The 15,267-nt window shown below is 33.0% G+C and overlaps 1 protein-coding gene across 1 annotated transcript; it reads right to left on the reverse strand.

The window, feature by feature from the left end:
- Nucleotides 1-2,270: 2,270 nt before the first annotated feature.
- Nucleotides 2,271-4,626, reverse strand: LOC129872983 (fructose-bisphosphate aldolase 1, chloroplastic). Its single transcript, XM_055947956.1, has 6 exons — nt 4,381-4,626; nt 3,500-3,769; nt 3,306-3,415; nt 3,121-3,211; nt 2,778-3,047; nt 2,271-2,704 (listed from the first exon to the last, which is right to left on the reverse strand). The coding sequence occupies exons 1-6, from the start codon at nt 4,546-4,548 to the stop codon at nt 2,426-2,428; spliced, it is 1,188 nt and encodes a 395-aa protein (XP_055803931.1). The 5' UTR covers nt 4,549-4,626; the 3' UTR covers nt 2,271-2,425.
- Between the last annotated feature and the right edge of the window lie 10,641 nt (nt 4,627-15,267).

Below are 15,267 nucleotides of genomic sequence, written 5' to 3' on the forward strand. Positions count from 1 at the left end.
CACTTTGGCATGGCATGGGCTTTAGTGGCTCTTTCCCATATCAGTGCTCTTAAAATGGGCTGCTGGGAATTTCATAGTGGCCTAACAAATTGGGCCTTGAACATGAACTTCAATCTTAATTTTTTGGAAATCCTGAAATGTTTCCCTAAGTGGATTTAAGTAGCACATAAAGTAGGAAAAATTATGTAGTAAGGCAAATATGTGATATGTATGTATTTACTATACACTACTATAGTTTGAAAGAATTATAATTATAGTAATAGTTAGGATTTTATTGCTATTTTTTCTCTCCTTACTTCATATCTCGCTCTCTCTCTCTCTCCCCCTTTCTCTTTTCCCTCTCTCGCTCGCCTCTCTCTTTTCTATTGCGCGTGCGCCTTTCTCTGCCCCCCCCCCCCTCTCTCTCGCTTCTTCACTCTATTTCAATACAAATACAAATGTTAACTGTTAATTATACATATTCTTTTCAGTTATACAAAATACAAATACGCATGACAACAGATGAATACAAATACACACATGGCAACAAATACAAATACAAACACACAAGGCAGTAAATACAAATACACGTGGCAACAAATGAATGTTTTCTTTCAAAGATACAAAATACAAATACACATGGCAACAAATGTATACAAATATAGGTGCAATTTATTGTGAAATACAATATTGATACAATTGTATTTGTTGATACAAATTGTATTTCGTTAACACACTTGAACTTGACATAACATTGATACAATTTTATTCGTCGATACAATTATATTCATTAATACAATTGTATTCATTGATACATATACATACTAGTTACATACATATAATTATCCAACAGACACTTGAACTTGATACAATATCGATACAATTGTATTTGTTGATGAATACAATTGTATGCACTGATACATATATATACTAGTTACATATATATATATTTACCCAACATTGTATCGATACAATTGTATTCGCTAATACAATTGTATAAAAAATATTTTTTGATACAAATTGTATTCGTTACTACAATTGTATTCAATAATACATAAACATAATAATTACATATATACAATTACCAAACAAATATATAAATACAAAATCGCCTCTCGCCTCTCTCCTCTCTAGCTTGCCTCTCGGATATTGGGCATTGAAGTTTCATCAACTTAGCGTGAAACACTTTCCCGTTGCTCAAAAGTTTCCACCCATACCACTAAGGGATAAATTGGCTTTGGAAAAGACAGATACATCCTTCCATCTCCGAAAATTATAAATAAAGCGGGCTTAATGCACAGCTTCCCTTGCAAGTTCAACCAGAGAAACAACAAATTGGTGAACGATTTGATCCAATCTTAAATCAAGAGATAATTTATTACTTAATTTTTATGAGAGTTTAGGGTTTGATTTTTGGGTAAAACAAAACCAAGCTAATATTGGTCAGATTTTAAATTATTAAAATAAAATCAAACCAAATATAATTCATATTTATTGGTCTTTGGTTTGATTTGACTTTTTTGTTTTTTAACAAACATAATGATAATTCTCTCTTTTATTGTTTTCCCCTAATGTTAGAAAAGAATTCTCCATCTTATAACCCACTACTTATCTTTTATTGTGGTGGATATAATTTTCTTGGATTATGGAAAAAAAATCTATTAATATCTATTATAAATTTTAATCAAGTGAACAAAGTTGATAAGAAGTACAAAATAATATTACATAGGTGAATCTCATAGTTGATTCTTTGGATAAGTGAATTTGGACCAATGACTTTCTTTTAATAAATGCGCTTTAAGTCTAAAGTTCATTAGCTTGTATTAGAAATAAATAAAATTATTACAAAATAGTACACAAAGTATTTATAAAAAATAATATATTGTGTATATATAATTATAAATTTTATGTATACGATTTATCAGTTTGGTTCGATTTTTTTATTGGATTTGTTTTTAATAAAACTAAACCAAATCAAATATTATCAAGTATTTTAAATCTTAAATCCAAGCCAAAGCAAAGCCATACAAAAATCAATTTGAATCGATTTTTAACCAAACTGCGAACACCTAGGATATTAATGCCATAGTGTATCCCTACTTGAGAATTCCAATTGCTACAGATGAACAATCCTAGTTGCCTAGATAGGTAAAACTGACATACTTTTAGTTGCTTTGTGTATGAAAAGATCAAAAGTTTCAGGGGAAAACTGGTAAAACATAGATAGGAAAATAATGTGTTTACAAATATTATTGATTTTATGGCATTTGGGGGCAAACGCTAGCTTAATCTGGAGAAGAATTTAATGAATAGCATAAAACTGAAACTCATTAGCATGAATGTCAATAGTTGCTAAAGGTACATGTTATATGAACAAAGACAGCATTCAGCTTTTATGCACCGCAACTAGATCGATCATGAAAACATGTACATACTTTCTAATTTCTCAGTAAACGTATCCTTTGACAAACATTCCCTTCTTGGCCTCCTCAGACTCACCTTCACCGGTGTATTTGCCAAGTTGTGCGAGAGAGTTGGCACTTGCTCTAGTAAGCAAAGCTTCCTGAGCTGCCTGAACATTTTCTGGTCTTCCCCCCCATGTCTTGAGGCATGTGTTCTGAAGGGCTCTTGCATATGAGAACGATACATGCCATGGATTGGGAGATTGGTTCATGGCATTCAAGTTAAGAGTAGCCTCCACTTCAGATTGTCCACCAGACAAGAACTGTATGAATAAATAAATAAATAGTTAGTTATCAGTGCATACAAGTTTAGCTCGTTATGTAATACGTACTTACCATGATTCCAGGGACAGCAGGGGGAATTCTTCGGTGGAGGAGCTTGAGGGTATAATCAGCAACTTGTTCTGGGGTGGCCCGGTCCTTGCATTCTGCTCCAGGGGTGACCATGCTAGGCTTCAACAGAATACCTTCAAACATGACATTGTTTTCGGCAAGGTAGAAAAAAACTTCAGCCCACACCTTTTGGGCAACCTCGAAGGTCCTATCGATATTGTGTTCACCATCAAGCAAAATCTCTGGCTCAACAATTGGTACCAACCCATTGTCCTGCCCACGAAAATTTCTCTGTTAATCATGTCGAATTATATAACATTTCATTTCATTTATATGTCAAGCTTACCTGAGAAATTGCAGCATAGCGAGCGAGACCCCAGGCTGCTTCCTTCACTGCAAGTGCAGAAGGACCATTGGGAATGCTCACCACAGTACGCCTGTAAGATGCACAACGAATTGAAGATGATAAAAAAAGTAAACATTTGTTTCTTCATTGAGTTAAAACTCCATTCAATTAGAATAATATGCTACCATTTAGCAAAACGAGCGCCTTGTTGGTAGTAAGCAGCAGAGCGCGAGGCAAGGCCGTCAAGACCTTGGCACCAAGATTCATTGTTTGAACCAACCAAGGGAACTAGACCCTGTAGTTTTCATTTAATAATCATAACTTGTTAAACATGACAACTAAATATCTAAATCAAAGTGTGTAGTGATGATGTTTTTACCTTGTCAACCTTAATTCCAGGAACAATGTTCTGCTCAACAAGTACATCAACAATTTTCTTTCCATCAACAGTGGACTGGTAAAGTGTCTCCTCAAAAAGGATGGCACCTGAAATGTAGTTACCGAGTCCTGGAGCTGAAACAAGCAGGGTCCTGTATGCCTGGCGATTAGCTTCCGTGTTCTCTAGTCCGATTGAATCTAAACGCTTCCCACAGGTAGCATTCGACTCATCCATCGCCAAAATTCCACGACCAGGAGATGCAATAGTTTTCTACAATTAGTTTATATCAGTTATTTGCCACTTGCTAAGCTAGTACATGTAACCATACCATACTTTAATTTATTGTTTGACAGATATTCCATAAAATGATATATTAATTAGCAATGGAAATTAAAATATAGTGAGATGGTAATTGCAACTGCAATCTTGCAAGACCTTAGTAAGTAACAGAGCAATAATTGTACTTGATTAAATTAGGCATAGTGCCTTTTAACTTGGCCTTAGCTAACATCCAGTGGCGGAGCCACCTTGTTGTCTCCCTTCGGCAGAAAATTATACTATTTATACATGATTAAAATAATTTTTTATGTATATATAGTAGATGTTGAATCCCCTTCGATTAGTTCTTGTGTCTGCTCCTTTAGATTTTGAAGCCCTTAGTCGAAATTCTGGCTCCGCTATTGCTAACATCTATGCCCTCCAACTTTAGGTATGTACAAATAGACACTTAAACTTATATAAAGTTGAACAAGTAAGCCTATATTGGACGGACATGTTTATGTATTATGTCATTAAATTAATCGTTTACCTGCTACAATATATTAAAATAACATATCAGCTAAATTCATGAATGAGTAGAGGTAGATATATAGATTACGTACCGCAGTTTTGATGAGTTCATCAGCGTAGGAGCTGGCACGGACAGTTAGTCCGGAAGGGTGACACCGGACAACGGAGACGGAGACGGATGGCTGGCGGAGGGCCTGACCTTTTATGAAATCAGTTTTGTTAATGACTGGTGATGTCTTGAGGAGGGATGCTGATGCCATTTCTTTTCTTTCCTTATCTTTCACTCCTCAGCTACAAGTTTGTTATCTTTTTGGTTGTTTGCTTTTTTGTGTGTTTATAAATGCAAATAGAGACCCATGCTCAATACATTTATATAGTACCAGGAGATATGCCGTTTGAGGCCATAATATGATGCCCAATCAAAAAGTGCCAAGTGGTTTGATAACTTGCTGACCTGGAGTATCGGTTTTGTGGTTAAAAATATTTTTTGATCAAATTAGTTTGGACGATTACATTGAAGAATTGACATGTTCTATAATTTTATGAATAACGCGAGAAAATGGTAATGAGTAACTACTTACACTTGGTTCCAAATAAGTATCTAGGATTTTATGAAAAAGTGAATTTAAGATATATATTTAATCGATTTGATATTTAGATTTTTATCATTGAATCCTTTAAACATTTAAAATTATGGATCCAAAATTAATTTATATCTATTCAAATTATGTATATATAATCTATCTATATATAATAGGAGAAGCAAAAGCGTCACATGTCAGCGCCACAATTTTTCTCATAATTTCATATTTTAAATAACAACAAATAAAAAATTTAATTAAGTAATTTGAAAAAAAAGATACATGTCATAATAGGAGATGCAAAAGCGCCACATGTCAGTGCCACCAAAAAAGCTGTAATTATTATTAATTAAAATAAATTATTTGTAATTTGTAATTATAATAAATTTAAAAACAAAAAATTCGAAATAATTTTTTAAAAAGAATTACTTAAAAAATAAAAAATAAAAAATTAAATGATCTGTTTAAAAATTAAAAATTTTAAAAACTTTAAATTCTTTATTTAAATAAAAATTGAGTAACTAACTAAATTACCGTGTTTCTTTTTTTTTTCATAAAATTATATTTTTAAAATTACAATTAGAATTTAAATAGGCAATTTTAAAACCTCCCCCACCAAAAATAGAATTTATGAATTATAAAATTAATTTAATATCTAAAAAAATAAAAAATTGCAAACACTAAAAAAAACTTTAAAAATACTAAATATCTAATTTTTCTAAAATTATTAAAATCTTTAACTTTTTACCGTTTTTGAAAATTCAAATTTTAATAGTATTTAACTACGTTATACTCTTCCTAAAAAAATGATCCTAAATCATAGGGACACATTAAAAGAATAATTGAATTTCTATATACGGTAAAAAAAATGCCCCTAATTCATAGGTATTTGAAGGATCAAATAGAATATACTAAAATCATTTAAAAAGCAAACTGTCACGTGTGCATCATAAAATTTCCAAATTTCCTGTACAATTAAAATTATCAATTATCTGTAATTATTTTAAATAATAAATAATAATTTAAGAAGTTAAATCAAGTTATAACTGCACTTTTAAAAAGGGGTCAATATCAGAGAGAGTAAAAGAGGTTTTTATTTATTATTCAATATTTCCTTTATGTAGATTTGTCTATTAAAGTCATAATTAATATATTTACTAAAAGAATATGTGCGATTCATAATTAAATAGTCTACTTACATATGCACGAAAAAATTTGTTTCTCAAAACTCTTATCTGCCAAAATCTCATAATTCCTTCTTTTGCTCTTTTTTGGTTGATAAAATTTGCTTTCTAATTCCTCGTACATTTACTCAAATCAAATATGTACTAGACATCTCGATAATCTCCTTTTTATTGTTGATTTTCAGAGGTTCTACTTCAGTCAATCACATTTTTGTAAATGAGTTTTTTCAACTCAAAATTAATTTGATGAAATAGCAGCAATATGTGGAGGTCATTTTGAGACATTAACACTAATAGACATATGGCTTGTGAGGAGCAAAATACTCATGGGTATGCAATAGCAGAACCTTACAGGAGTGTAGCACTACATACAAAAAAAAAATTGAGAAAAGATTATTCACAAGTTAATGTTGCAAAAATACTCACCGCCACACAAATTACAGTGAAAGCTTAAATGTTGCTCTCAAAGTTATAAAGTCAGATGGTACTCGTGGATGAGTATACAAAAATATTGTGGTAAAGTTTGGATGATATGCCAAAGCTTCCACACATAATAATAATAATTATTATTATCAAAAGCCAAGAAAAAATATTATTGTTTGGATTCTCTATTCCCACTTTGATGATATTCTTTTGATTAACAAGTTCAAAGCTTTCTTCTTTTCCCTTTTCAGATCTTTTCTATTTTTATCGGTAAAATGCTATTTTTGTTTGTTTCTTTATGCTACATGAATTTTGCATTTTCGAAATTAGATATTTTTAGGATGAAATAATACTGCTATTGCTCATTTTCCAACTTCTGTTGTCTCCTCTTTTCTTAATTTTACATCTCTTTATATGCATATAATCATATTATCCTTAAAGTAAGCCTAGAATTGGACTTTGACACAACCCTGATCTGCGCACAAAGGATGGTTAATTGTTTTGTGATGGTTTATTATAATGATGGATATAAGGTTAAGATGATATGAAAAAATGTTCTGTATGTTAAAAGTATTGCCTTAAACATTATTTTCTCCAACATTTTTTAATCGTTAGATAATATTACAAGGTAGAGGAATGGGAATAAGATAGTTTTGAAGATTAAATGTTCACTACAATGTTCATGACCCTTTTTTTTTCAATTATAGGAGATTATATTTCCAAAAAAATTATTTGAAATAAAACAACACGTTTTTTTAGCAACTAATAGAATCTTTTCTTTTTTACTTTTTTTTAAAAAATAAATAAATTATATCTATCCAAATCATTTTGTTTATTGAATTCGAGATCAATTAGAATTGCTACAGTTTTAAACTTCACCAAAATACGATTGTTAGAAAATAAAAAAAATAATTCAATGTCCCACCTACATTTGTCAATCTATATATATAATCGTAGTAGATGCAAAAAAATACCACGTGTCAATACCACAAAAATAATATTTATTACTAAAATTATTTAAAATTATTCTGGACATGATCTACTTCTATTAAACTACACATTGAAAAATAATGAAAAAGAAAAAGAAATTAAAAAAATCCTAACTACGCATTAACTTCCCACTTCTATTTTTTAAAAAAAAAATAAAAGTTAAAGTAAATAAAACGTGCAACATATAAGTTGGTTTATTCAATCAAGAATATGATTAGTACATATTCTTAAGTAAATATATTAATTTTGAAAACAATTACTTTAAAATTCAAATTTAACTTTTTAAAAAAGATGGTTAGCTACCCCTAGGCCCTATATAAACTACTTTAAAAATAATGGAAAAAAATAGAAGTCAAAAATTTCCATAAACTCATATATATTAACTTCCCACGTCATTTACTTTTTACCTATTTAATTTATTTTTTTACAAATTTTGATATTTAGTTTAAATAAAAACAAAATTAATTTAATATACGTTGAATTTACATGCTTCTTAAAAAATGGATTGTTCCACCAATTACGACAATTTATAATAGTGTTGATAAAGAAATGTTAAAAAAAAATTAATATCTAACAAAAAATAAAATCAGGGTAATTAAAAATGAAAAATACAGTATAATCGGAAAAATAGGACAGTTTTACTCGGATGGTTATGAATAACACAGTGCAATAATAATTATAAATTTTAACTTCAATATCTATATATCTACATTTAGGAGGATAAACTACAAACGAGTCAAAATTTCACTCACAAAAATATTATGTTGTCGATATATTTCTTCATGAAATCAAAACTCCCTTTTTTATTATATATTTTTTCTTTGGATTTGTTTGATATGCATAGAGCTCTTCAAAAGAAGGTTTTATATTTTCTGAATATAAAATTTGACTTATATTTGTAATATAATATTTATGTTGATCGTATTTTTTTCTTTTTTCAATCAAATGAATAATGTTACTTGGTTCTTTAGTAAGCATTTATTGATATTGCGACAATAAGATGTACGCAACAGTTTATTAGATTATTATTGTGATCAATCCAAATTATATGCGTTAATTATTAGAAAAAGTTGCTCCTATTGTACTAGGGAAAAAAAAGAGAAAAAGGCTAAGCATAATAATTTAGTTTGTTAGTTGATTTATTTCCTTTTTCGATAAATATGCAGATCATTTTTCGATCTTGAGGAGCAATGATAATCCTTCAAATCACATTAGAATAGTAGGTATTAGGATTTTCATTACAATGTTCGAAATTTGGATGAATTGTTTGTTAACTTTGTTGTAAAAGTTGAACTCCCCACCAATTATGAATAATAATGAAAAGGAAAAACTAATTAGAGTATCACAAAAGAAAATAAAATATATGCAAAGGATGACACAAAAAAAGGGATAAAAACTTATAATCATTATTTTAATTTATCGTTTAAATTTTTTTATATCTTTATTATTCTAATAAGAGAATAATATGAACCGGGTAAGAATATTTATGATTTTAAATAATTTGAAAAAGTAACTAAATTAAATGATGCTAAAAATTATTATTGTCAAATTTAGACAATGAACTAAGCTTATATATTAATTTTTTTCATAAGTTTTTTATTATATCCTATGAAGGATCTAAATGCTATTATCTCATATAAACTTTACAATATCATTTTATAATAAGTTGAATTTTAAAATTGTCAATAAATCAATATTATGATTACGTTTATCAACTGATCGCGCAACACACGGGTACGTATACTAGTTATATATATATATAGAGAGAGTGACAATAAATAACAATATCGGGATCTATGAGTCTAGTAATTGAAATGAGTACAATCTAAATCCCTTAACGAGGATCCATTGGAGGTCAAGTCTGGTGCCAGCAGCCGCAGTAATTCCAGCTCATATAGCGTATATTTAAGTTGTTGCAGTTAAAAAACTCGTAGTTGAACTTTGAGATGGGTTGTTCAGTCTTCCCTAGGTGTACACCGATCGTCTCGTCCCTTCTGTTGGCGATGCACTCTTGGTGGGGATCGTGCATCCGACGTTGTTGCTTTGAAGAAATTAGAGTGCTCAAAGCAAGCCTAATGTCATGGGCCTATTTTTCGAAGGCACGTGGGACAACCTAAAGAGCGAAAAACGTCACACAAGGCTTCAGTCCTAACAGTCCACAAGCACAAACAACTCGTGCTAACACAAGACAGTCACACAACAAAAGCAACAAACACTAAAAACTTTGAAAGAAAAGTGAACAAGGCTTTGGGAGGCAAGTACCAATGTAACACCCCGGATTTTTTTTTACAAAGACTCAAACATTTCTTCACGTGTGTGTAGCCTCGAACTGAAGGACTTGTAATTATATATATGAGTTAGGATTAATTCCTCAGTATTTGGAGTGTGTTAGATCTGTTTAGGGGTCATAAGGGATCTCTAGCACCAAACCGAGTCTAAAGAATTCCAATCGATTAAGTTTTCGGAGGAGTTAATATGAGGGTCAACTTCAAACGACCATATCTCCTAGAATATAATAAACTGGGTGGACCACGAACTACCAAATTAAAGGTCTTTGAGTCTTCTTTCCAACGCCACTAAGATTGTAATTTTTGGAGTTCGGAGTCAAAAGTTATGACAATTTTACTACAGACTAGTACTGCAGGAATTTCAGGCCTGGCGATCACTGCAGGAAATTTAGGCTTGGCGCTCCAGTGGTGCGACGCGCCACTATAGCGCCAGAAAACAGCCTCAGTAGTTTGGTCCTTGGCGCGACGCGCCACTATTAGATGTGCAGGGTTTTAAGCTTATTTTGACTTGGCGCTGCAGTGGCGCGACGCGCCACTATAGCGCCAGCAAGATTTTTGCCCAGTTTTCCTGATTTTGAGGAGAGGCAACTTGGACATTTTTCCTAAACATATATATCCTAACCTAGAACATTTTAGGCTCATTTTTTTCAGCCTCCTCACCTCCAAAGAAACCCTAACCTTCACCCTCTTCTCTCAAATCATCTCCAACAAGATTTGCCTTCAAAAATTCAAGGATTCAAGCTCTCCATTGAAGACCCAACAACAAGGTTTCTTCAAAATCTACTCTAAGGTATGTAAGGCTAACCTAAAATATGGATTGATTTCTTCTATATGCTCCATAGATGTGTTGGATGAAGATTGTGAAAGGTTTGAAACTTCTATGAAGATTTTCTTGAATTTTCCTAAATTATAGAATATATTTTTTATATATATATTATTAATTGAATGATGATTTTCATGACTTGAATGACTAAATAGTTATATTTCATATTATTGACTACAAATGAATTGTTGTATATAAATTCATAGGTATTGATGGTATTCTTGAGTTGAGTTTTGTTGAGAGTATGAATTCATGTATTCATTCACATGATCCCAAGATGAGATTTCTTTTTGGTCATAATTTGTCTTGAGTTGGAGATGGATGGTTTGTGTATATGTATTGATTGGAATGAAAAGAATGAATTGGAATAGTTTATGAATGATGATGTTTGATGATGATGTGAATGAAGAGGTTATGTTGATGTGGATGTTGTGTGATGAAGTAGATTGGAGTTTAATGTGATTATGTGATATGTAATTTGCACAATTTAATTTGATTGGAGTCTTATGAGCATTTTGAAAATAAATGATCTTTTGAGAAGGAGTTTTAAATAAATAATTATGAGCATTTTTGCATAAACTATTTATACACTATTTTTGAGTTTAAAGAATGAATATTTTTATCTATGATTTAAAAGAGTTTAAGCATGAGTTGGGTTTGAGAAGTCCTTCAATTTCTTTTGAACATGAACATTTTAAGTATAAATGAGTTGAGTAACTTTTTTTATTAAAATATTTATTTTGAGTTTGAGTTGAGGAGTTGGAATTATATTTAAATGCATAATATTCTCTACATCCATTGAGTTGAGATGGTATCAAATTTGAAGAGAAGAGTTTGATGATTTAGATAAGTCGATTTAAAAGAGGGTCCAATGAGACCAGACTGATTGAGTTTTGAAAAGAGTCCAATGAGACTAAATGAGTTGATTTGAAATTAAGTCCTAAAAGACTAAATGGGTATTTTAAATATTTTACTCAATATCTATGCGCGTATTGAGTCTTGGGAGGAGTATCGAGCACCGAATTGGGTAAGAGTATAGTCCATACTCGAATCCCATAAACTACGCCGCCAACGTAGGAAGGGATTGTACCGTGTCGAATGTTTCCCTATTTCATTGTCCTGAAATGATAGGACTTGATTGATTGACGGATCCATGATTGGTTTGAGTCGTTCATACCCTGACAAGTATGAACGGACGGAGCAACGGCGTGACTCGTTGTGCATCACCTATATATAGGTGGTGAGATTGTTGTCGGTTAGAGAAACTCTCAAATTGAGTGGATTATACATTGATTTGATTGGTTTGATTGAGCTTGTTGATAATTGAGTTGGATTATATCACATTACTAAGTTCTAATTTGTATATTTATTGAGTTGAGTCCTTTGACTTAATTGTTGAGTTGTTTGTTGAGTTGATTGTATATGATTGAATTGGATTGGAGGATATATGATTGGATTGTGTATGATTGGATTGGAGTAGGTGATATGTGATGGATTGGATTAAATGATATGTGATCGGATAGTGTACGATTGGATTGGATTGTATGGAATGTGATTGGTCTTTGTCTAAAAATGCATTCTTACTTTAGACTTATGACACTTTGATTGAGTCTCTCTTATCTTTTTGAGTTGAGATATTTGAATCAACGTTACTCTTCCTTGAGGTATGTTTTCATTCTGCCATATTACATACTCGTACATTCCATGTACTGACGTCCATTTGGACCTGCATCATTTCATGATGCAGAGACAGGTTTAAGAGATCGTCAGTAGGAGCACCATCGAGGATCTATACACACTCAGCGTATTAGTGAGTCCTCCCCTACATTCAGAGGACATCGCTTATGTTATTCTTGCGTCGAGTTAGCCCTTTTTATTTTGATTTGAGGTAGCCATGAATATGTCATTGGCACCAATTAGATAGTAGTGATAGAGGCTTCATAGACTAGATAGTGATGGGTCGATTGAGTATTTTCTTTCCTTGAATTATTCTTGTCAAACTATTTTAATGACAAAGATCGGAGTTTGATTTGTTGGCTCATGACCTTTCTTTCTTGAGTTAGATAATTGATTTGGATTGCCCGCCAAATTATTTCTTTATTTTAAACTTTTCGCTGGTTGATTGATATTGAATAGATGTGTAATTGGACCAAGTGGTTCGCTTGGGGATCAGAAATGGTCTTCGAGTGCCGGTCACGTCTAGGGTACCCTCCCGAGCATGACAACCAATTTTCTGATATATTGCAAGAGTAAAAAGATACAATCTGATTATCCCCAAGGACTTATGCTCCTATATAAATTACATACAAGTGTGGGAGTTTTAATTCCCAAAAAGAAAAGTCCTAAACAGCTGGCATAACCAAATCAGGAATGGGTTGGTGGAACTTATCAAATCTGCTTACTATAAATGGCAAAAAGTCCCTTCAGGTGCAGCTTTGCATGGATCTACAGTAACTTGCTGGATAAAAGCCTCTTCCAAGGACTTAGGTTGATTCTTAAGGGAAGTTGAACACTTTCTCAAGGCTCCATACAAATTGGCACTAACACTTAGGCTCATAGAGGCGAAGTGAGATACTGTTCCGCTCTCGAAATTACGGAAAATTAATGTTAACAATCGTAGGGCGGTACACTCTACCCCGCCTGAATTGGCGATGACCACGGTGCCACACACCTACATATAATTCTGGACTTGTTCTCGAAACTGCCACAAGTCTTCATATTTCTTCTAAGATGCCTCTTCCGGTGACGTTCCTTTCCAATGGACAAGTAACTGACACTTGAATTATTCCAGCCTTTGTCTCGAACTAGCTGGTGGTCAATAATTACCTCAATATGCTTTTCCACTGTTGGTGGAGTAATAAGAATCTGAGCCTAGCTAGACTGCGTGCGATCTTTGTCCTCCATATCTTCAAAATAAGGCTTTAACTGACTTGTGTGAAAGACCGAATATAATTTCAAATGATGTGGCGTATCTAACAAATATGATATCTTGCCAACTTTGGCAGTGATCTCGAAGGGTCCTTCATAGCTCCTGATCAAACCTTAACTAACGCTCCGTAGTGACTTAAATTGTTGGGGTTGAGTTTCACCATTACTCGATCCCCAATATGATAATTGACCGGATGCCTCTTCCGATCAATAAACTTTCTTATCTTCCAAACTGCCTTATCAAGATACGACCTGGCTAAATCAATTTTCTCCTTCCAAGCCTTGGCCACATAATGTGCACCCAAATTCTTTAATCCCGCATTGACGGGCAAGGATTGCGGGGTGTTAGGTTGCTGACCAGTAGCTAACTCAACAGACTTCTCCTTATAGCCTCACTCTAGTGCAAATTATAGGAGAACTGGGCAATATCAAGCAACTTCTCCTAGTCCTTCTGATTAGAACTAACATAGTGCCACAAATAACATTTTAAGAGCCCATTAATATGCTCCATTTGCCCATCCGTTTGAGGATGGAAGCTGGTCGAGATATGAAATTTTGACCCAAGCAACCCAAATAATTCTTTTCAAAAAGCCCCAATGAATTGAGGATCACGATCACTGATAATATATTTGGGGATACCCCAATGCTTGACAACGTCCTAAAAAGTAGACGGGCAACCTCTTTAGCCTAGAAACTAGTCGTCGTGGCAGTGAATGTCGCATACTTCGAGAACTGATCAACAACGACCATAATAGTGCCAAACCAAACAGAATTCGACAAGCATTTATAAAATCCATGGTGACGTTGTCCCATGGTTTCTCTGCAAATGGCAGCAGTCCAAGCAATCCACTAGGCGCCTTGTTCTCAACTTTATCTTATTGACAAATGAGACAAGTGCGCACATACACTTCAATATCATCCTGCATACAGGGCCAATAATAAGAGGACTCCAACAACGTCGATGTCTGCTTTTGCCCTAGATGACCTACCCATGCCGTGTCCTGTCCCTCTTTGATCAGTATACACGTAAGGTTAGCCCACTTAGAAATGTACATACGCTTGCCGGTAGTATATAACAGGCAATTTTTCTCCCAAAAACTTCTTTGTCTTGCCTTTCTTGGCCAAGTCAAGAAGCTTCTTAGCGATGGGATCATGTTACATGCCTTTACGAATAGATTCAATAATTTAGCTGGTTATCGATCTCACAAGAGTTGCCAACACTGCCTTGCGACTAATGCATCGGCTACAACATTAGCCTTCCTCGATTTGTACTCAATGGTATAATCAAATTCAGCCAAGAAGTCTTGCCAACGGGCCTGCTTGGCAGTCTACTTCTTTTGAGATTGGAAGTTACTTGTCTCCACGTTATCCGTTTTGACAATAAAATGAGCTCCCAATAAATAATGACGCCAAGTCATAAGATAATAGACTACGACAGTCATCTCCTTCTCGTGAATCATATAACGCCTTTCGGTATCTTTTAATTTTATGCTCTCGAAAGCTATAGAATGACCATCTTGCAATAACACACCACCGATAGCAAAATTAGATGCATTGGTTTGCACTTCGAACACTTTTGTAAAATCATGGAGAGCCAAGATCGGCTCTTTAGTTATAACAGCCTTGATATTTTCAAATGTCTCACTGCACTTATCACTCCATTCCCACTAATGACCCTTTTTAGCAGGTCGGTGAGAGGAGTAGCAATAGCCAAGCAAGCGAAAATAAATCGTCGATAATAATTGGAAAGGCCAAGGAAAGA

The sequence above is a fragment of the Solanum dulcamara genome, chromosome 11, assembly GCF_947179165.1.
Source record: "Solanum dulcamara chromosome 11, daSolDulc1.2, whole genome shotgun sequence".
In the NCBI taxonomy this organism is placed as follows: domain Eukaryota; kingdom Viridiplantae; phylum Streptophyta; class Magnoliopsida; order Solanales; family Solanaceae; genus Solanum; species Solanum dulcamara.